The sequence below is a fragment of the Heloderma suspectum genome, chromosome 2, assembly GCF_057233095.1.
Source record: "Heloderma suspectum isolate Gila_16-S chromosome 2, 16-S_ref, whole genome shotgun sequence".
NCBI lineage: Eukaryota > Metazoa > Chordata > Lepidosauria > Squamata > Helodermatidae > Heloderma > Heloderma suspectum.
This window is the reverse complement of record NC_139459.1, coordinates 175,837,717-175,859,602: the sequence shown is the minus strand read 5'-3', so window position 1 is coordinate 175,859,602 and position 21,886 is coordinate 175,837,717. Positions and strand designations below refer to the sequence as shown.

The 21,886-nt window shown below is 44.8% G+C and overlaps 2 protein-coding genes across 4 annotated transcripts in view; one reads left to right on the top strand and one right to left on the bottom strand.

Annotated features, from left to right (window-relative positions):
* LOC146353374 (synaptonemal complex central element protein 1-like) overlaps window positions 1-21,886 on the bottom strand; it is a 615,017-nt gene that overhangs the window by 324,140 nt on the left and 268,991 nt on the right. The window lies entirely within an intron of this gene.
* UBA1 (ubiquitin like modifier activating enzyme 1) overlaps window positions 1-21,886 on the top strand; it is a 51,650-nt gene that overhangs the window by 27,177 nt on the left and 2,587 nt on the right. For all 3 annotated transcript variants that reach the window (XM_084836282.1, XM_084836280.1, XM_084836281.1), the window contains exons 2-20: window positions 8,635-8,751; window positions 10,132-10,190; window positions 10,425-10,593; window positions 10,697-10,831; window positions 12,306-12,412; window positions 12,692-12,782; window positions 12,904-13,036; window positions 13,856-13,953; window positions 14,827-14,973; window positions 16,285-16,461; window positions 16,811-16,918; window positions 17,420-17,500; window positions 17,583-17,738; window positions 18,165-18,330; window positions 18,879-19,075; window positions 19,465-19,529; window positions 19,819-20,014; window positions 20,539-20,613; window positions 21,307-21,496. In XM_084836282.1, coding sequence (XP_084692408.1) covers window positions 8,635-8,751; window positions 10,132-10,190; window positions 10,425-10,593; window positions 10,697-10,831; window positions 12,306-12,412; window positions 12,692-12,782; window positions 12,904-13,036; window positions 13,856-13,953; window positions 14,827-14,973; window positions 16,285-16,461; window positions 16,811-16,918; window positions 17,420-17,500; window positions 17,583-17,738; window positions 18,165-18,330; window positions 18,879-19,075; window positions 19,465-19,529; window positions 19,819-20,014; window positions 20,539-20,613; window positions 21,307-21,496 — 2,467 coding nt within the window. The remainder of the gene's footprint in view (window positions 1-8,634; window positions 8,752-10,131; window positions 10,191-10,424; window positions 10,594-10,696; window positions 10,832-12,305; window positions 12,413-12,691; window positions 12,783-12,903; window positions 13,037-13,855; window positions 13,954-14,826; window positions 14,974-16,284; window positions 16,462-16,810; window positions 16,919-17,419; window positions 17,501-17,582; window positions 17,739-18,164; window positions 18,331-18,878; window positions 19,076-19,464; window positions 19,530-19,818; window positions 20,015-20,538; window positions 20,614-21,306; window positions 21,497-21,886) is intronic.

Genomic DNA, 21,886 nt, shown 5'->3' with positions numbered 1-21,886 from the left:
CCGATTGGTTCAAAATTGGGAAAGGAGTACGACAAGGCTGCATATTGTCACCCTGCTTATTTAACTTATATGCAGAGTACATCATGAGAAATGCCGGGTTGGATGAATCAGAGGTCGGAATTAAGATTGCCGGGAGAATTATCAACAACCTCTGATATGCAGACGATACCACCCTAATGGCAGAAAGCGAAGAGGATCTCAAGAGCCTCTTGTTGAGGGTGAAAGAGGAGAGTGCAAAAGCTGGTTTGAAACTCAACATTAAAAAAACGAAGATCATGTCATCTGGCCCTATCACTTCCTGGCATATAGAAGGGGAAGAAATGGAAGCAGTGACAGATTTTACTTTCTTGGGCTCCAAGATCACCGCAGACGGTGACTGTAGCCATGAAATTAAAAGACGCTTGCTCCTTGGGAGGAAAGCTATGGCCAACCTAGACAGCATAGTAAGAAGCAGAGACATCACCTTGCCGACAAAGGTCCGTCTAATCAAAGCTATGGTTTTCCCAGTAGTAATGTATGGCTGTGAGAGCTGGACTATAAGGAAGGCTGAGCGCCGAAGAATTGATGCTTTCGAACTGTGGTGCTGGAGAAGACTCTTACGAGTCCCCTGGACTGCAAGGAGGTCAAATCAGTCCATCCTAAAGGAAATCAACCCTGACTGCTCATTGGAAGGACAGATAATGAAGCTGAAGCTCCAATATTTTGGCCACCTAATGCGAAGAGAAAACTCCCTGGAAAAGACCCTGATGCTGGGAAAGACTGAAGGCAAAAGGAGAAGGGGACGGCAGAGGATGAGATGGCTAGATAGCATCACGGATGCAATGAATATGAACTTGAGCATGCTCCGGGAGAGAGCGCAGGACAGGAAGGCCTGGCGTGCTATGGTCCATGGGGTCACGAAGAGTCGGACACGACTGAACGACTGAACAACAACAACATAAGCAGAAGCATGCAGTATAATTGAGGACATTTGCTCGAGCATATGGTAGCGCTTACCGCCACACAGTCCCTTCAGTGAGCGAGGAACTGTCCATTTCTCTTTGACAATTTTTTTTTATTACATGCACATATAAAACTTTACAGTTTTAGGGGCACATATTTAATGTGTGCAGGCAACAAACATGTATTTCCCAGCTTTATGTATCAAATGGGCACCCTTTTGGGCTTCAGCTCTGTCACGTACAAGTGGTGATAAACCTCTGTTATCACCATGTGTCATGAGGTGACCCTGAATTGGAACAGTTTTATACATTGTTTTTGACAGGTGCAGTACCTTGTCAATTATTTACCCCAAATTAGCTGAACTGAATCAAGTTCCAGTTTGCATGGAATGGTTTCTAGTACTGTGTGTGCTTTTAAGTTTAGAGCTTAAGCATGTGCATCTTGCTTCACTGCTGAAATAGTTCTAAACTCCCCCCCCCCTGCATTAATTGTGTGTTTGTGCCCTGAGGTGCTTCTGGCTTGGGGGCCTGAATGATTTTTAATTAACCCCTTTTAATTGGTGTTAGCTTGCCTTCAAGAGTAAGAGTATCGTTACTGTGATTAAACTGTCCTTGCTAGTTGAACTAAGTTAGAATAACTCTGTTTTTCTTACTGTATTGTCCCCTTGTACTAGACTAAAGAGGAAGTGGTACTTGCAATTTATACTGCGAAATTAAGTGATAAGGAAATAATAGGATGCATTTCCTAATAATTCTTGGTGTTTATTTAATGCATTTCAAGCTTTCAAATCACTTCACAGGCATCATCTCAGTAATACTTTTGTATGCCCTGTAAGATAGACTGTATTTATTATTATGCAGTTGCAGTGGCTGAAGTTGAGCAAATACTGGTGTACCTTACGCTCTAGCGAGTTCATGGTAAAGTTAGATTTGAACTGGAGACATCCTAGCTTAAAGCTTACATAGCTGCTATGCTGCACTAGTTCTCTCTTGCCAGTTAGTTCCCGCTCCAATGGGGTGCAAATACTTCATTTTGTACCTTAGCAGAGCCTGCCTTTAAATGCTTAACCTTCTACAAACTACCCCAAGATCTGAGCAATAAGCCTTGATGTCATGCCCTGATCCCGTTCTCCCTCTCTTCTCTCCTTCCCTGTTGCCCTTTAGATAGGCGATGCCTTTTCTTTCCTGTTGTACTCTCTCAAGACAGGACTGATTTAAGACTGCCTTGCCTGCTAGAAGGCAGTATCTGTGCTTCAAGCTGGCATCTTGCTGACATGTCTTTTAGATTCTGGTTTCCTCCTGGCTGAGGAAATGCAGTCACTTGTCACCAACTTGCTGTTGGCTGACTGCATGGGGCACAGGAGATGCTAGTTAATTTAAGCTCAGCATACGGCAAAGCAGCTGGACGCTGTCGAAACGGATACTCATTCACTGAGCTTGTGAAGGAAAGGGGTGCAATAGCTCTGTAGGAATGCAAGCAGTTGTTCGTGCTGCGAGAGGATAAGAGCAGGACTGAAACAGGAGGTGCTGAAGCCCAGGCTGTTCTCCCAGCTGTCTTTGTGTCAGACCCCAAGAATAAATGCAGTACTTCTGGATAGGTTTTAGCAGGCGATGATAAAGCAACTTTTTTAAAAAATCTGGGACATTATTGCGGGGGGGGGGGTGTTGTAGGGAGGGGAGTAGGAACATACATTTTCCTTCCTTAACACAGATTTTATGATGCTCGATTTTTTCTTTTTCACAGGTTAATACCTACCTGTGGTCTAAACCATTAACCATTAATGTAGATGGTGGTTCACTGAAAGACCATTGGCTAATTTCCAGTCAACCCCCTAGTGTCTGCTGGGATTATTGTAAGGATGCTAGACCAGGTGTATCTTGCTCTGATCCAGCAATGCTCTGTATGTTCTAAAGTACGTTATCTACTCAGGGTCACTTAAAGGTTAATGTTAATAGTTCCTGAGTGGGTATTCTTGCTTTGTACAATTGAAAACTCATAGATATGGGGATTTTGATCAAAAGAAAAAAGTAACCTACATAAGACTGAGGTTGATCTACCGCTGGGCTATATAATGTTACTTGTATGAATTCATCTAAGTGGATAGAGTTTACACATGACAAATGCCAGTGAATTTTCTCAATTTGGATGGTATAACTTCAGGTTGTAACTGCATAGGGCTCCAAGAGGGTTTAACTCTTTAGACTGCAATTTATTTATTTCATTTCATTTCATTTCTATACCGCCCAATAGCCGAAGCTCTCTGGGCGGTTCACAAAAACTAAAACCAAACAACACACAATAAAACAATTTAAAATATATAGAACATTAAAACCACAATATAACAATTGTTGTTGTTGTTGTTGTTCAGTCGTTCAGTCGTGTCCGACTCTTCGTGACCCCATGGACCATAGCACGCCAGGCCTTCCTGTCCTGCGCTCTCTCCCGGAGCGTGCTCAAGTTCATATTCATTGCATCCGTGATGCTATCTAGCCATCTCATCCTCTGCCGTCCCCTTCGCCTTTTGCCTTCAGTCTTTCCCAGCATCAGGGTCTTTTCCAGGGAGTTTTCTCTTCGCATTAGGTGGCCAAAATATTGGAGCTTCACCTTCATTATCTGTCCTTCCAATGAGCACTCAGGGTTGATTTCCTTTAGGATGGACTGATTTGACCTCCTTGCAGTCCAGGGGACTCGTAGGAGTCTTCTCCAGCACCACAGTTCGAAAGCATCAATTCTTCGGCGCTCAGCCTTCCTTATAGTCCAGCTCTCACAGCCATACATTACTACTGGGAAAACCATAGCTTTGATTAGACAGACCTTTGTCGGCAAGGTGATGTCTCTGCTTCTTACTATGCTGTCTAGGTTGGCCATAGCTTTCCTCCCAAGGAGCAAGCGTCTTTTAATTTCATGGCTACAGTCACCATCTGCGGTGATCTTGGAGCCCAAGAAAGTAAAATCTGTCACTGCTTCCATTTCTTCCCCTTCTATATGCCAGGAAGTGATAGGGCCAGATGCCATGATCTTCGTTTTTTTAATGTTGAGTTTCAAACCAGCTTTTGCACTCTCCTCTTTCACCCTCAACAAGAGGCTCTTTAGGTCCTCTTCGCTTTCTGCCATTAGGGTGGTATCGTCTGCATATCGGAGGTTGTTGATAATTCTCCCAGCAATCTTATTTCCGACCTCTGATTCATCCAACCCGGCATTTCTCATGATGTACTCTGCATATAAGTTAAATAAGCAGGGTGACAATATGCAGCCTTGTCGTACTCCTTTCCCAATTTTGAACCACTCGGTTGTTCCATGTCTGGTTCTTACTGTTGCTTCTTGACCCTCGTACAGGTTTCTCAGGAGACAGGTAAGGTGGTCTGGTACTCCCATCACTTTAAGAATTTGCCACAGTTTGTTGTGATCCACACAATCAAAGGCTTTAGCATAGTCAATGAAGCAGAAATAGACGTTTTTCTGGAATTCTCTTGCTTTCTCCATGATGCAGCGAATGTTGGCGATTTGATCTCTAGTTCCTCTGCCTCTTCTAAACCCAGCTTGTACTTCCGGTAGTTCTCGGTTCGCATACTGCTGAAGCCTAGCTTGTAGGATTTTGAGCATCACCTTGCTGGCATGTGAAATGAGCGCAATTGTACGGTAGTTTGAACACTCTTTGGCGTTGCCCTTCTTTGGAATTGGAATGTAAACTGACCTTTTCCAGTCTTGTGGCCACTGTTGAGTGTTCCAGATTTGTTGGCATATTGAGTGCAGCACTTTAACAGCATCATCTTTTAGGATTTTAAATAGCTCGGCTGGAATACTGTCATCTCCGCTAGCTTTGTTGTTACTAATGCTTCCTAAGGCCCACTTGACTTCACTCTCTAGGATGTCCGGCTCACGTTCAGTGACCGCACTATCATGGCTATCAGGGACATTAAGATCTTTTCTGTATAGTTCTTCTGTGTATTCTTGCCACCTCTTCTTAATCTCATCTGCTTCTGTTAGGTCCCTGCCTTCTTTGTCCTTTATCATGCCCGTCTTTGCACAAAACGTTCCCTTGAGATCTCCAATTTTCTTGAAGAGATCTCTAGTCTTTCCCATTCTGTTGTTTTCCTCGATTTCTTTGCATTGTTAATTTAAGAAGGCCTTCTTGTCTCTCCTTGCTATTCTCTGTAACTCTGCATTCAGTTGGGTATATCTTCCCCTTTCTCCCTTGCTTTTCGCTTCCCTTCTTTCGTGAGCTACTTGTAAAGCCTCATCAGACAGCCACTTGGCTTTCTTGCATTTCTTTTTCTTTGGGATGGATTTCGTTGCTGCCTCCTGAACAGTGTTACGGACCTCCGTCCATAGTTCCTCAGGCACTCTGTCTATCAGGTCTAATCCCTGAAATCTATTCCTCACCTCCACTGTATATTCATCAGGGATATGATTTAGGTCATACCTGAACGGTTTAGTGGTTTTCCCGACGTTCTTCAATTTAAGCCGAAATTTTGCAAGAAGCAGCTCATGATCTGAGCCACAGTCAGCTCCAGGTCTTGTTTTTACTGACTGTATGGAGCTTCTCCATCTTTGGCTGCAAGGGACATAATCAATCTGATTTCGATATTGACCATCTGGTGATGTCCATGTGTAGAGTCGCCTCTTGTGCTGTTGAAAAAGAGTGTTTGCTATGATCAGCATGTTCTCTTGGCAAAACTCTATTAGCTTTTGTCCTGCTTCATTTTGTACACCAAGGCCATGCCTGCCTGTTATCCCGGTGATTTCTTGACTTCCTACTTTAGCATTCCAATCCCCTATGATGAAGAGGACGTCTTTTTTTGGTGTTAGTTCTAGAAGGTGTTGTAGGTCTTCATAGAACCGATCAACCTCAGCTTCTTCGGCCTCAGTGGTTGGGGCATAGACTTGAATTACTGTGATGTTGAATGGTTTGCCTTGGAGTCGTACTGAGATCATTCTATCATTTTTAAGATTGTACCCCAGTACTGCTTTTCCCACCCTTTTGTTGACTATGAGTGCTACTCCATTTCTTCTAAGGGATTCTTGCCCACAATAGTAGATATGATGGTCACCTGAATTAAATTCGCCCATGCCTGTCCATTTTAGTTCGCTGATTCCCAAGATGTCGATGTTCAATCTTGCCATCTCATGTTTGACCACCTCCAGCTTAGCTTGATTCATTGATCTGACATTCCAGGTTCCTAAACAATATTGTTCTTTACAGCATCGGATTTTCTTTTCACCACCAGACACTTCCACAGCTGAGTGTCCTCTCAGGTTTGGCCCAGCCGCTTCACTCTTTCTGGCGCTACTTGGAAATACCCTCTGCTCTTCCCCAGTAGCATATTGGACACCTTCCGACCTGAGGGGCTCATCTTCCGGCGTCATATCTTTTAGCCTTGTGATACGTTCCATGGGGTTTTCTTGGCAAGAATACTGGAGTGGGTTGCCATTTCCTTCTCCAGTGGACCACATTTTGTCAGAACTCTCTGCCATGACCTGTCCGTCTTGGGTGGCCCTGCACGGCATAGCTTATGGCTTCACTGAGTTACGCAAGCCCCTTCGCCACAACAAGGCAGTGATCCATGAAGGGGAATATAACAATACAACCACAATAAAACCTAGCAGCAGTACAGGAGTTTAAAATACAGATTTAAAACAGCAAAGATAAAAATTTAGAAAGCTAAAATGCCTGGGAAAATAAAAAGGTCTTCACCTGGCGCCGAAAGGAGTACAATGTAGGCGCCAGGCGAACCTCACTAGGGAGCTCATTCCAGAGCCGGGGTGCCACAGCAGAAAAAGCCCTCCTCCTAGTAGCCACCCGCCTCACTTCTTTTGGCAGGGGCTCACGGAGAAGGGCCGCTGATGATGATCTTAAGGTCCGGGCAGGCACATATGGGAGGAGGCGATCCTTCAGGTAACCTGGCCCCAAGCCGTTAAGGGCTTTGAATGTTAACACCAGCACTTTGAATCGGGCCCGGAAATGGACTGGCAGCCAGTGCAGCTGGAAAAGTACTGGCGTAATATGAGCTCGCAGGCCAGTCCCTGTTAACAATCTTGCTGCCCTATTTTGGACCAGCTGAAGTTTCCGGACCGTTTTCAAAGGCAGCCCCACGTATAACGCATTGCAGTAATCCAGACGAGAAGTTATCAGAGCATGGAAGACTGTAGCTAGGCTATCTCTGTCCAGATAAGGGCGTAGTTGGTATACCAGCCTAAGCTGATAAAAAGTGCTCCGTGCCACTGAGTTCACCTGTGCCTCAAGTGACAGTTCTGGATCCAAGAACACCCCCAAACTACGAACCTGATCCTTTAGGGGGAGTGCAACCCCCTCCAGAACAGGTTGAATATCACCTAGCCGGGCAGACGAACCACCCACTAACAGTACCTCCGTCTTGTCTGGATTGAGTTTCAGTTTATTAGCCCTCATCCAGTCCATTACCGTGCCCAGGCACTGGTTCAGAACAGCCACTGCCTCACCTGGTTTTGATGAGAAAGAGAGGTAGAGCTGGGTGTCATCCGCATATTGATGGCACCTCAGCCCACACCTCCGGATAACCTCCCCCAGCGGTTTCATGTAGATGTTAAACAGCATGGGGGATAGAATAGAGCCCTGTGGACCCCCACGGCACAATTGCCATGGCACAGAGCAATAATCCCCCATGCTGTTTAATAATCCCCCATGTAATCAGGACTGCAATCCTGACTACACCTCCATGAGGAATAAATCCTGTTGAATTCAGTGGGACTTGCATCTGAGTAGGCATACACTAGGATCAAGCTGCATATCTTTGGTGGCATAGAGTTAATATCTCTGTAACAAATGTAGTGTGATCAAGCCTCAACTTTCCACTTGGGATTCTTTGTCCTTGGTGAGCTACAGATGGTAGTCTTTCTGCCAAGTCTGTACAGAAATCTCCCTGTTGGGAACTGTTAGAAAGTTCCCTAGACTGTAAGGAGAAGATCTAATTACATCACGTTCTATTTTTCCTTCAGTGGTAGAGCCCAATGCTTGGAGGTTCCCAGTGATCTAACCTCTGCCACCTAAGACTGATTGTTTCCCAGCTGACTCATTCCCAGCCCCTCCCTAACCAGCCCTGTCTGTTACTTTCGATGCTTTTTGTAGCAAGCTGGAGAGCTCTGTTGGGAGGGAACATCCTAGAATGAGTTCACCGGTTTCTGAGGCCTCTGAAGTGGGTCCACAGAGGAAAGGGTGGCGCCCTTTCGTGTTGGCCTGATAGCAAGTACATGTGTTCACACAAATTCTTCTAAATTGGCATTCTGGAAGATCAGTGATTCCAAAAAGATGTTATTCTCTATAGCACTTATGCTGCTGCTACATCAGGTTAACTGTTATGACTCAGTGAGCACCTCCAATAGGACACTTAGAATAGTCTGTTCGTCATGTCTTAAGAGGCCAGTGGCATCAATACCCTTCAAGTGAAGAAGCTTTGTGACTTGTTTGGCAGCAGAGACCTAGTTACGGCCAACACAAGCAGGAGGATTTGCTTATTGTGCCCCATTCATTGCAATAGATGGTGTTGTTGCAGTGTCTCCCCCCTCCCCAGTTGTGCACATAAAATGGCAAACTTATATATTTGGGCAGTGCCAGAATCCTGCTGAAAGATGAGCAAATAATGAGTCTTTGTGCCTCACAGGCTGCAGGCCAAGCTTTGTATTTTTACAGTTGTATTTTCCATTTCCTGTATTCAGATGTCCAGCTCGCCGTTGTCCAAGAAGCGTCGCGTGTCTGAATCGGAGACGAAGACGGGTTCAAACTGCTCCTCTGGCAATTCAGTACAGGCTGATCTGCGCGAAGCGCCTGCCAACGTAAGACCTTGGGTAGATTGGTGTGGCATACTGCTGAACCCTGATCCTGTTTTTAATTAGGGGAAAACAAGTTGGTTCCAAAAAGAAGCTAACACAGATCTAGCGGCCTTTATTTTATTATTGGTAAAGGGTCTGTTTGTCATGATGAGCAAAATAGAAAGGGAGTCTGTATATTGCAAGGGCCCCTGCAGTGTTTGCATGGAATGTAGTTCATCACTCTTTTGTTGTTGTTGTTGTTTTGGTGGATGCTGGGCCATTCCATTAGATTCCTGAGAGGAAGAGATTTGGCTGCTATCCTGTTTCCAAGTGCAGCAGTTTATTTTTTCCCATAACAGTGGATGGCAGCTATTCAGTCACATGGGAGGAAATAAAAGGGTGCGCTCAGGGACACCATTAAGATGTGGACTAAACCTGCCTGTAGGGTTTAGTCCCAAACCCTAACACTCTTAATGATTACAGCCCTCCCACCACCACCTGTAGAACTATGTGGGAGGCATTGAGAATCCAACCAGCTGCTATCTGCAAACAAATGTTCAAGGTAGCTATCATATAAGCATTTACACTCCTAAAAAATATGCAGAGGTTAGTTGAAAATTGGCAGTCTCTGGATATATAGCAAACCAATTTTAACCAGTCAAGCTCCCTGCTTCTATACTTCCAACTGTTTGGGTCCTATAGTTGTGCTCAAAGAAACAAGTTAGTGTAGCCCAACATTACAGCATCTAACCTCAGGCTTTTTGTGTAGATTACAGCAGGGGATTGCCTGCCTTACCATAAGGGGGTACTAGTAGGCAATGGGCAGAAGAACCCTGCTCCTTAGTCATTCGCTCAGTCAGAGAATAAAGACAGAAGCTGCATAATTGATCACTACCTTTGTTCTTAGCTCTAGCTCAGGTCTCCATGTGAGCTGGAAAGGCCTCAAATTATACAGCTGGAAAGACAACATTCTAAACTTGTGGTAAATTATGCAAATTGAGTGCATAAGCATACTATGTTTTGGTCCCCGTTGCTGAATGTGAAGTTAGGGGATTCGTCAAATACTGAGAAGCCACAGTTGAGCAGTGGAAGGGTCACAGGAGCGATAGGAATGATGAGGGTCTGAGAGTAGCATCTCTGCTCCCTGACCATGGGTTGCCTTAGCTGGGCCTCTCCAGAAAAAGGCTGTGCATATTCAGGTTTTTGTCAGCAACTGAGAGGCATGGAAATATGTCATGTTATATTTTTAAAAGGAATGCTCAGACTTTCAGAAAGCCACAATAGCCACTGCATTTTGTACTTGTCAATGTTCCACTCATTCTCTGTGATACAGTCAGGGACGTGTGGAAGCAACGCTCTCTGTGCTACTGTTAGTGATCCCCCTTCATGTTTCTTTTTTTCCAGGGTATGGCCAAGAATGGAAGTGAAACAGACATTGATGAGGGTCTGTACTCTAGGCAGCTGTAAGTACCAGAAGAAGAGGGGAGGTGGATTTCTATTTTGAGAGGTGGAAAACCAGTACTAGCATGATGTGAGGGTGGGCAAGTAGGGGTGCTTTTTTTGTGGCTGTTGAACTTTAGCAGTTTCTCAGATGCTGAGAGGAAACTGCCTTTGGGGCATGATGCCCAATTTTCTAGCAGGGCAGGCAAGACTTTGAAATTAATCCTTTGGGGGTTTCTCCCACTTGTTCCGAGTAGATACGTGTTGGGCCATGAGGCCATGAAACGAATGCAAAATGCCAACATTCTGGTGTCTGGCTTGCGAGGACTGGGTGTGGAAATTGCCAAGAACATCATCTTGGGTGGAGTGAAATCTGTCACGATCCATGACCAGGGTGTGGCTGAGTGGTCTGACCTCTCATCCCAGGTAGGGTGGTCCTCCACTCATTCAAATGGCCCAAGGTGTGCCACCTCTGGTAGTCATATTGCCCTATATACTCACTACTCCATCCACATCTCTCTCTCTTCAGTTCTACCTGCGTGAGGAAGACCTGGGAAAGAATCGTGCTGATGTATCCCAGCCACGACTGGCTGAGCTCAACTCCTATGTACCTGTTACTGCTTACACTGGGCCCCTGAGTGAGGACTTCCTTAGCAACTTTCAGGTATTTTAAAGCAGGATGGCAGCCTGTTGAGGACTGGGCTCCTCTGTAGAGGAGAAAAGTTGGTTTCTTCCTCCAAAGAGAGGAGGGTTGGCAACCTGGACATAAAACTTCGCTTGTATCAGTTCAAGGGTCCATCTAGTCTAGTATTCTGTCTTCAGCAGTGGCCAGCGAGGTGCCTCTGGAAGTTCAAAGGACGGAATGATAGCAATGGCCATACTTCATTGTTTGTCCTCAGTATTTAGTATTCCAAGGTGAATTGCCTCATTAAAGTTCCAGTTACCTATCATGCTGATAGCCATCGATAAGAGCTAGCTTCTATTAATTTGTTGAATCCTTTTTAAATAGCCAGCTAAACTAGTGAGTCATGCATCTTGTGGTGGGTTCCACAAGTGAATTGTGTAATATGTTAAATACTTGCTTTTATCAGTCCTATCCTTAAAACTAATCTTCATTGAATGACTGCCCATTCCAGTTTTATGAGATGGTAGAAGCAACTTTTTGTTATCCTTCTTGCCATATTATTCATAAGTAACTTAACCAAGATAGCATGCTATGGGTTCTTTCTATCTTTTTCTTAACTATAACACTCTAGCATCTTTAGGGAAAGGTATCCTGATCTATTGATCATTTTAATTGGCTTGTCTTAACCGTTTCCAGCTCTGTGATATCCCATTTTTAAATTAAGACAACCCAACTGTACGCAATGCTTGAATGTGGCTGTATCCCAGATGTTATAATGGCTATATAGTCAGTGTTTTTCCCAATCCCATTTCTCATAACTCATGATAGTGAATTTGCTTTTGCTGCTACTTGCAGAGCTGGCACTTCCATTGAGCTTTCCTTTCTAACACCAAAATGTTTGATTGCTAGTTTAGTCTCCTTCAACATATATGTGAAGCTACGATCTACTTAAAAATGAATTTCATCTTTTCTGTTGTCTGTTTACCTATTTTACCATCCTGAACAATTTGATGCCTTCTGGAGCCCTAGGTACCTCACTGTTTACCTGACTTCAGATCACTTATAAATAACACCAGTCCTAGTATAGATCCTTGAGGGGGAGACTGGGGCCTCACTGCTTGCTTTGCCTCAGAGCTCCAGGCATAGCTTATTGCTGACTTGCTGTATACCCTTCCATCCCTTCTGCTGCAGTTAAGCTATATGCCTCAACATGATTAGACTAAGAACTATCTAGCTGTAGGAATTAGAGGGTGAGAGGTTCCAGGAAATCTCGTGTTCTTGAAAGCAGAGTTCCTTGATTATGTGTGTCATAGAGTGAAGTAAAAAACAGAGGATGAGGGAGATCATTTGTGAAGGGCAGGGAAGTCCTGTTCATTATTTAGGCTTCCTGCACTGTAGCAGTCTTCAACAGTGAGCCAGTACAGAAGAGCTTGAGATCTCTGGTGTGACCCACTAGAGGCAGTGTATCAATTCCATAGAATGGCACTTAGAAGGCTTCTTCTCCCCTCTGCAGGTGGTTGTGCTTACCAACTGTCCCTTGGAGGAGCAGCTACAAATTGGTGACTTCTGCCACAGCCAAGATATCAAGCTGGTAGTGGCAGATTCAAAGGGACTCTTTGGGTAAGATGGAATCCCATCTCTACACCCTTATCTGCGCTGTAGCAACCCCTTCCTTCACCCTCTCCTTTGGCTGGGCTCTCTGGCCTGTCTAGCATGAGCTACTTTGGATACAGAGGGTGGAACTCCCAATCACCTTACCTGGCCCACAGCCCCAGCATGTATGTCCTACCCAACCCTTTCTCTTAAGGCAATGGTGAAGGTGCTGAGGGTGGCGTCTGTTCATGAGCAGTGGAGGGGACTGCACTGTAAGCACCTCACCTCATCCCCTTTCTCTTTCAGCCAGTTGTTCTGTGACTTTGGTGATGACATGGTTGTGACAGACACCAATGGGGAGCAGCCACTCAGCGCCATGGTCTCCATGATTACTAAGGTAATTCCTTCCTGCTGGAAGCCAGGACTCACTCCTAGAGCAGGTTTGCTGTCTTGCTTAATGAGAAACACCCTAGCTCCTACAGTGTTTTGCACTGATCCCTTCTTTTTTTTCTGTGCAGGGGCGCCCTGGAGAGGTAACCTGTCTTGATGAGGCTCGGCATGGCTTTGAGAGTGGGAACTTTGTTTCCTTCACTGAAGTTGAGGGCATGAAAGAGCTCAACAACTGTGAACCCATGGAAATCGAAGTGCTTGGTGAGACTCTACTGGTGCCTTGAATAAGCAGGACAGAGTTTGGATGCCACTGGAATGGGATATCTGTCATGTTTACAGCCTCATATTAAGTGTCTTGACAAAATTGCATTGATAATATTGCTTTTATGGAGACTGTCTAGTATATAACTAGAAATTTATTTGGAATTTTAGCCTGCCCTATCGCTTAGATTCTGAGAAGGCTACAGTAGATGTAAACATACCAGAAAGAAACCATTCAAAATTAGACAATAGGTTATTCTCACCATCCCCAGTTTCTTTTCTGCTTTCATAACTGTCAGCATGAGAGCCCCTTCCCAACTGAGCCACAGTCTATCAGTCCCAGCATCTTTTCCACTCCCCTGCATGGGCCATTCCAACTCCAAATTACTAGAGTAATTAAAATCCCCTTCTACCAATTTAGCTTCACGTCTGAAAAAGCTGCATTCCCCTTACTCAGAACAATTACAACCCCTTTACACACTGGCACTGAATAAAGCCCTCCCACAGTCTGTTCTCTTGTTTCCTCCCCTTGTTGCATGTTTCCCCTGTTACACAGAGCTACAGTATTCCTCCACTCCTTCCCCAGTCATTTATAATTTAATCCTGCCAACCTTGGGAATATCAGAAAATTCATTCCTATCATTTCTGTCTTCGTGCCTGTGAGAGAGCTCCCCCAAGATTGTAATACTTTGAGGTGGTAGCTGGGGTCTCTGGCCCAAGGTAATGTTCCATGTGCGGTACTATTTCTTTTTCATTTCAGGTTCTCACTTGTAGCCATGGGTCTGACAAGCATATATATGCACTCTTGCTCTTTTTCAGGCCCCTACACATTCAGCATTGGTGACACCTCCAATTTTTCAGACTATGTCCGTGGGGGCATTGTCACCGAGGTCAAGATGCCAAAGAAGATTAGCTTTGTAAGTGACTTACCCAACAGGCTCTGCCTTTTTTCTGGACAGATTCTCATAGTTGGTAATGCTTTTACTTTGGAACTACTTGATTCCTTTTGAACCAAAGGTACCATATCTTTGGTGGCATCTAGGCTCCAAAACAGGGAGTTTTCAGCTTCCCACTTGGCCATAGAAAAGGGGAGTTATGAAGGGATGTTGGCATGCCTTTCATCTCGGTGGCTCAATTGTGTTGAGCCAGTTGCAGCAAAATGTCTTATCTGGGTTCCAGAATGTAACACCTGTTTGTGGTGAATGTGGCAGTTCTGAGTTCCATAGTCTAAACCAGAGGTGTACAACCTGTGCTGCAAAGGCAGAGGCACTGTACTGACTTTTCCCATGCAACACAGCTGATCTACTTTTCAGCTTTTTCTCTGTACTGACAAGGAAAAGCTCTTACCTTGAATCAGCTTCTGATCAGGGATAAGAGCTTTTCCTTGCTGAGGAAAGGGGTTGGGGCCTGGGGAGGAAGCTGTTGAGTGATTCAGACCTGCTTACTTTTGTCCTGCTCACTTCTGAGTAAATATTCTGCCCATGCTTACTTCTGAGTAGATGTGCAGAGGATTGTTATTTGGGATGCTATTTGAAAGTAATGCTGAGTGAGTTAGTCCTGCTTCTGAGTAGAAAAAGATTCCCCACTCTGCCAGCGGTGGTGTGTGAACGTATGTGCATCCACATGCATGGCCCCAGCTGACACTGTATGTGGCCCTCTGGGCTGAAAAGGTTGTGCAGCACTGGCTAAAACTAAAGCAGGTGCCTCCGTGTTTACAGAAAGTATCTGTCTGCTTTTCAAGGGATGTAGTGAATGGGGAAAATGCAGTCCCGCTTTTTTTCCTCTTTCAGAAATCTCTGCGCTCCTCTCTGCCAGAGCCAGAGTTCAACCTCACCGACTCTGCCAAGTTTGAACGGCCAGCCCAGCTGCACTTGGGATTCCAGGCCTTGCATGAGTTCCGCAAGAAGCATAGTCGTTTCCCTAAGCCCCGCAATCAGGTAGGTTATTGAGAATTGGCCTCCACTCTTCTGATGGTATTTGTGTTTTGTGTTTCTCTCTAGCCACACTAGCCACAGAAATCCCTGGTTGTGTAATAAAAATTTGTATCTGAAGAATACTGCAGGTACCATTTATGTAAATAAGCATAAATGGTCTTGTGCAAAGCTCTTTGCTTTGCTTTATTTTGAATCAAAGGAGCTGAACTAGACATAGTGTTAAATGCATCTCTGCACTTAACATATATGTTTTTAAAATTAAAAGAGCAGCCATTTTGTGTGTGTGTGTGTGTGTGTGTGTGTGATACGTATGGGGATTACAGCAGGTGGGGAAGGGGCGTTGATCCCTCTTCTCCCCTGCTGTGATCCTGATAAAAAAACTGCTCCAAAGCTGCTGTTTGCATTGGGAGGAATGTTCCATGGACACAAATAACAGCTTTGGAGGAGTGATTTTTTCATCAGGATCACAGCAAGAAAGGAATAAACTCAATTCAGCCGGCTATAATCCCCATAATTATTCCCCCCCCCCCGAAAGCAGTTGCTCTTTGCATTTTTAAAACTTGCATATTAAATGTAAAGATCTTTTTAACATGACATCTAGTTTGGCCTTAGTACTTCAATTTTTTGCACAGTTGCCATTTATTTGCCAGAAGGTAGTGTAAGGGTAAGAAGAGACAAACGGTTAACAGAACAGCACAAGTCGCATTTGGGAAGAGGGACATAATTATGGGTGTATGTACTGTGTGTGTTCATGGGGAGGGGCAAGGAACTACAAGGGAGCAATTCCTACCCCCAAGTACTTCAAACCTTCTTTCACTTTTTGAGATCTCAGTAGATACTGCAAACATACTTTCAAGCATAATTTACAGTCATATAAACATGAAATTTCCCCCCCTCCTTTAAATGAAGGCTTTCATTTTCAGGAAGTTGAGTATTATTTTTCTGTGTTCATTACTGCATCCAATGCTTTTATCTGTGCTTGGGATCATAAATGCACAGTCTGGGTTTAATAGCTGTGTGGGAAAGATGGGTAGCCACATATGGCAGAGGCTGTACTACTCCAACAGTGGAGTCTCCTGTAGGTACTGTTAACTTGATTTCAAAGACAGGTCCACAACCATGTGGACTCTGGGAAGCAGGTGGGGTTGGGTGCAGTTCTCATAGATTCATTCCAGTGTTGGATTCTGTGCCAGGTTCTACATGCCTTTGGGAAATGCAGTCTAGTTGAACTAGGCTTCTGGGAAAGTTTAGTTTATACTCTCCCCTATCCCCATGGGGCTTTTCCTAACCCTATGTCTCCCCTTTCCTCCTCAGGCAGATGCTAGTGAGGTGCTAGCTTTGGTCAAAGAACTGAATGAGCAAGCAATGCCCCCACTCAAGCAAGAGAAGCTTGAAGAAAACATCATCAAAGAACTGGCCTTCCAAGCCACTGGAGACCTGGCACCTGTCAATGCCTTCATTGGGGGACTGGCTGCACAAGAAGTCATGAAGGTGAGGCCAGGCTCTAAGGGTTCACTTGGAATATTTGGAAAAATGGCTGGGTAATGGGATGAGAAGGTGGGGTTCTTGTTTTCTGCTCCCAGCATGTTTATAATTTGGCTACAGGTCTTCCCTGACTTCCCTATCAGTCTCCCCCTCAACCAGGAGTGTTGGGCTTGGCAGTTAAAATAGCAAATCTTTGCCTCTGTACTACGGAGACTAAGCTGAATGGGCATAGCATACAGCATTGGCCCATCACAGATCTATAAACTGTACATGGGCCTCTTAGTAGATAAAGTCGAACAACAGGGCACCAAAACAATAAGGTATGACTTTCTCCTTCCTCACTTCTCTCCTTCAGGCCTGTTCAGGCAAATTCATGCCTATCACTCAGTGGCTGTACTTTGATGCACTGGAGTGCCTGCCTGAGGAAAACAAGGATGCCCTGACTGAGGAGAATTGCAGCCCTGTGAGTAATCACTGTAGGGTTTGAGATGCATGCCAGGAATAGTGGAGAAGTGTCCTTGCTGCTCAGGATTGATGGGAGAAAATTTTGTAGAGTGGGAGATGAAGGGACAGGGCTGAGAGGATTGAGGGGTTTTAGACCAAGAAGAACAACGAGGGACTAGGACAGCTGGAGAAGCTGTAGTGTGGTTATTTATACACAGCAGCCCTAATGTTGTGGAATGTTTTACAGCCTATTTTGTATGCTGTGATACTTTTTGTTGTCATTTTGCAGGTGGGAGAAGATACTGAGAGTGATTTAGCTCTAGGCAACCTTATTCAGTACATGATTGAAGTAGCATTTAAACCCAGCATTAACTGTAGTGTTTCAGCCACTGTGTTGTTCTGGTGGGAAGGGCATTGCTGGAATTGTGAGAGCTTTCAGGGCTGGGGGAATGGAGAAATCCAGTATTTGGCAAGAAGAGGAGGTGAAAGTTGTCTGTCTTTGTTTTTCTTCTCTTGATAGAAACTCTGTCGATATGATGGGCAGATTGCTGTTTTTGGCAGTGACTTGCAAACTAAACTGGGTCAGCAGAGGTACTTTCTGGTGAGTCCTAGCACAATTCTTCTCTTTCTTGGTGTTTCCATCCCAGCATCTTGCTAAGGTTCTTGCTCTCTCCCACTCTTAGGTTGGTGCTGGTGCCATTGGCTGTGAGCTGCTGAAGAACTTTGCTATGATTGGTCTAGGGTGTGGGCAAGGTGGAGAGGTAGCTGTGACTGACATGGACACTATTGAGAAATCCAATCTCAACCGGCAGTTCCTCTTCCGGCCTTGGGATGTTACGGTCAGTTCTCTTAAGCACAATTGCTTTTGCTAGGAGTGTGGTATGTAATGGCATGGAGGTGTGTAGCTTGCACAACAAAAGTGTTCCTCAAGCCCCAGTTACCCAGTTGCTGGAAGTCCTGCCTAAAGTTGTTTTGGTTTGTCTTGGTTCTTTATAAGATGTAACTTAGTCATTGCTTAAGCTTTTTTCTGAAACCATGAGGGCTGGAAACATGCCACCTTGTGCTCCATTCTGGTACCGTATTCTGTATCAGTTACCAGATTCCTTGCATGCACAGTAAACTCATCGATGTATAGAATATGCCAAGTCATCATAGTTAAACTCTCGCAACACAGAGTAAATAGTAATGGTGATGAGGCTGGTAACTGCAATGTTAAGGTTCTGTTTACCTACTTTGAGAGTGGCCTCTCTTCACTGTCTACCCAGAAAATGAAATCTGAGACAGCAGCGGCAGCTGTGAAGGAAATGAACCCGAACATCCACATTGCAAGCCACCAAGACCGTGTGGGCCCAGATACTGAGCGTGTTTATGATGATGACTTCTTTGAGAGCCTTGATGGAGTGGCGAATGCACTAGACAACGTGGATGCTAGTGTGTATCTGCCAGTGGTTTTCTTGCTTATCTTTGCACTAAACACACACCTTTTTTGTTGGAGGCAACTGCAACCCAGACCATAGCCTGGCTTCTATGCTGTTGTACTTGCATTGTGAGACAGTAGAAAAGAATGATCAAATTGCTGGGGGTGCAAGTGAGTGAGGCAATACCAAGGAAAATACAAGTCATTTACTGTCTAGCCACACACACACTCTCACACACACACTCTCCCCCTCCCCCCCCCCAAACCAAACCTGTTCATTATCACAGGGAGGGCGGGGGGAATTAACTTTAGCTATAGGACTTAACTTTAAAGAGGATTGGGTTGTAACTGACTCATGAGTAGCCCTGTCTGCATATATCCAGGTCATAGATGTTCTTGTAGCAAATGCGCTTCTATCAGAGGGAAATGTTGATGGTTTCCAGCTTGTGGTGGTGGAATACATTCCACTTCCTCTGAGTGCTTTCATTTATCCAGTACAGTCCTGGTTTGACAACCTTTTGCTATTCTCTTGTGTAACCTGTTTTCCTATCCCTTGCGCTAGGGATGTACATGGACCGTCGCTGTGTTTATTACCGTAAGCCCCTGCTGGAATCGGGGACATTAGGGACCAAAGGGAACATCCAGGTGGTGATCCCCTTCCTTACAGAGTCCTACAGTTCCAGCCAGGACCCACCAGAAAAATCTATCCCTATCTGCACACTCAAGAACTTTCCCAATGCTATTGAACACACCCTGCAGGTCAGTTTAGTATTGGGTTGCATTTCCAATTTGAAGGCAGTAGCTGTTGTGTGGTAATGGCTAGGAATCGGGACTCTTCCTGGGTTCTTGGCTGAATGGTCTTGCTGTTGACAGTGGTGGGGCTTGTTTTTCAGTATGTTACCCATCTTTGATAACTGCCTCTTGTCTTTGTAAGAGACAAACTGGATCCCCTCTCCACCTTTCCAGAAGATGCTACCATATTTTTTATTTGTCTGTTCAGGCATTGGTTACTATGATGCCTTTTATTTTGTCTAATTATGCACCAGTGTTGGTACCAAATGGCCTCACAGCTACTGCATACTGTAAAACCTCCACTCTACTATCCTGCCTCATGGCTAGAACTCTTATTTTTATTTCTTTTTTGACAGTGGGCCCGTGATGAATTTGAAGGCCTTTTCAAGCAGCCTGCAGAGAATGTCAACCAGTACATCACGTGAGTAAAATGTCATATTGAGGATCTGAAACCAGCTAGAGCTGGCTGAAGTCCACATTTGGCCTTCATCATGGAGGCTAAAGCCTAGCTCTGAGCATCAGTAGAAGATAGAGTGGATTTGGGACTTGTGAGTAACATCTAACGCTGGTCTGATGGGTACTAATAAAGCATAGACAGATTCAAAATAGTAAACAGGTAGTTGGGGCATGCATGGGTTTGCAGTTTCAGCTAATTCCAGAATTGTCCAGAAGGTGGGAAAATTGTTAAGGCAGTTCTCGTTTTCCTCCAGAGACTCCAAGTTCATGGAGCGGACCCAGAAACTTCCAGGCACTCAACCTTTGGAGGTGTTGGAAGCTGTCTACAAGAGCTTGGTGACTGACCGGCCTAAGTCATGGGCTGACTGTGTGGCCTGGGCATGCAATCATTGGCACAGCCAATACAGCAACAATATTCGTCAGCTGCTGCACAATTTCCCCCCAAACCAGGTAAGTGGGGGAAGACTAACAAGTCAGCCTTTCCTTCTAGGAGTAGAAGAGCAAGTTTGCTGCTATCCTCATCATAACACCAAGAGAAGCTGGAGGGATGGCAGTTCAGTAAGAGGCCTTTTCTGTCATGGCCCTGTTTATGAAATGCTCTCCCTAAGGAAGCTCACCTGGTGTCGGCGCTGTCATCTTTTCCATGCCAAGCAAAGATGTACTTATTTTTCCAGGCATTTGGACATTAGTTATGGCCTGGTTGTTGTGAACTGCTTTTGTCATGTACATTCTAGGCTTTGAGGGGGAGAAGATTTTGCATATTTGTGGATGAACACTTTTTGTATTGTATTTTTAGATTATATTTTATGGTATTTACTTTTATTTGTATTGTACTGATTATGGTTTATATTGATTTTGGGGTTCTTTCTGTTATATTATGAATTTTGGTATTTGTGTGTAAATCGCTTCAAGACTCCTATTTATGGTGGGAAGTGACACATAATTTATCATCATGGTCTCCATTTCTCTTTCAGAAAACTAATTCAGGAACTCTCTTCTGGTCAGGTCCAAAACGATGCCCTCATGCACTCACCTTTGATGTCAACAACGTAAGCACTGGCCTGGGGTCAAAAATTGAGCGGTTGCAGAGCTGGTATTGCCAACTGGATAAGTGGCTGTGAGAAGGTGGTGGGAAGAAATGATTCTTGCCCCTGTCTGCTGTCTTTGAAAGCTGACTAATGGTATCCTAGCTGCATTCAGTCCTGGTTGAAAAACTGGAGAAGAGTAACTAGAAGGGAGGGAAATGTGGCTTACCATTAGTCTTCAAGACTTTGGGGTATTCTCTTTTAGAAAAAGAGGATTATGCCATGCATGGGGGTGGAGAATCCATTAGCTGGGAAAACTCTGGTGAGAAACAAGACATTTTTCTTAAAGAGCAAATTAATTGTGCACCCTTGACTAACTACCTCTCAAATTCTAATTGCCATACTTGGGGGTTAGAGATAAATATTCCTCCAGCTCAGATTTGGCTAGAGATACTGTGGGGGGAAACAGCATTTAGCTTGGGTCTTTTGCTTGAACTATTTGGATTATTGCACTAGAGTGTTACTCAAATCATGCAGGTTTCATTGACATATAAGATAGCTTGTTAAGGAGGTAGTGGGGTTAAAACCCAGGTAACTGAGGTGTTAAAAGTGGGGATAATATAATCAAATTGGGAGTAGATGATCCAAGTTCCTTCTATGTCTAGGCTCACAGAGAAACTGCCTGCCTTGTTTAATTATCTGTGTTTGTCTCCATAGCCCTTGCACATGGATTACGTGGTGGCAGCTGCAAACTTGTTTGCACAAACGTATGGCATCACTGGCACCAGGGACAGGGCAGCCATAGTGGAGCTGCTGCGCCAGGTGCAGGTTCCAGAATTCACTCCCAAGTCTGGTGTTCGCATCCACATCTCCGATCAGGAACTGCAGAATGCTAACGCCTCAGTTGGTAAGGCCTGCTAGAATGGGGAGTAAGGTGGGGCTTCAGAAGAAAGATCTCTCTCTAACTTCACAGGGGAGCAAGGAATGACAGGACCTTAATGAGGAGAATTTGCTTCCTGCTAATAGCACCCAGTCTGTAGAGTGGGGGCCTGCTTCTGCACAAGGAGTTTCTTTCCCCATGACTCAGCCCGGTGCTGAGTTGAATTCTTGCTTCATATCGAGGGGGATGCTTGCACATCCTGCTGGAACGTTATAATCATGTTGGGTTGTGAGGTGTTTCTCCATGCCTTTCGAGCATTGATGGCAAAACTGGGCTCCTAAATATTGGGTTTGGGAGCCATGTTTCCCAACACAGTGGGTTAGTCAGTGGGTTCCACAGCCTGCTGCGAGGAGGGTG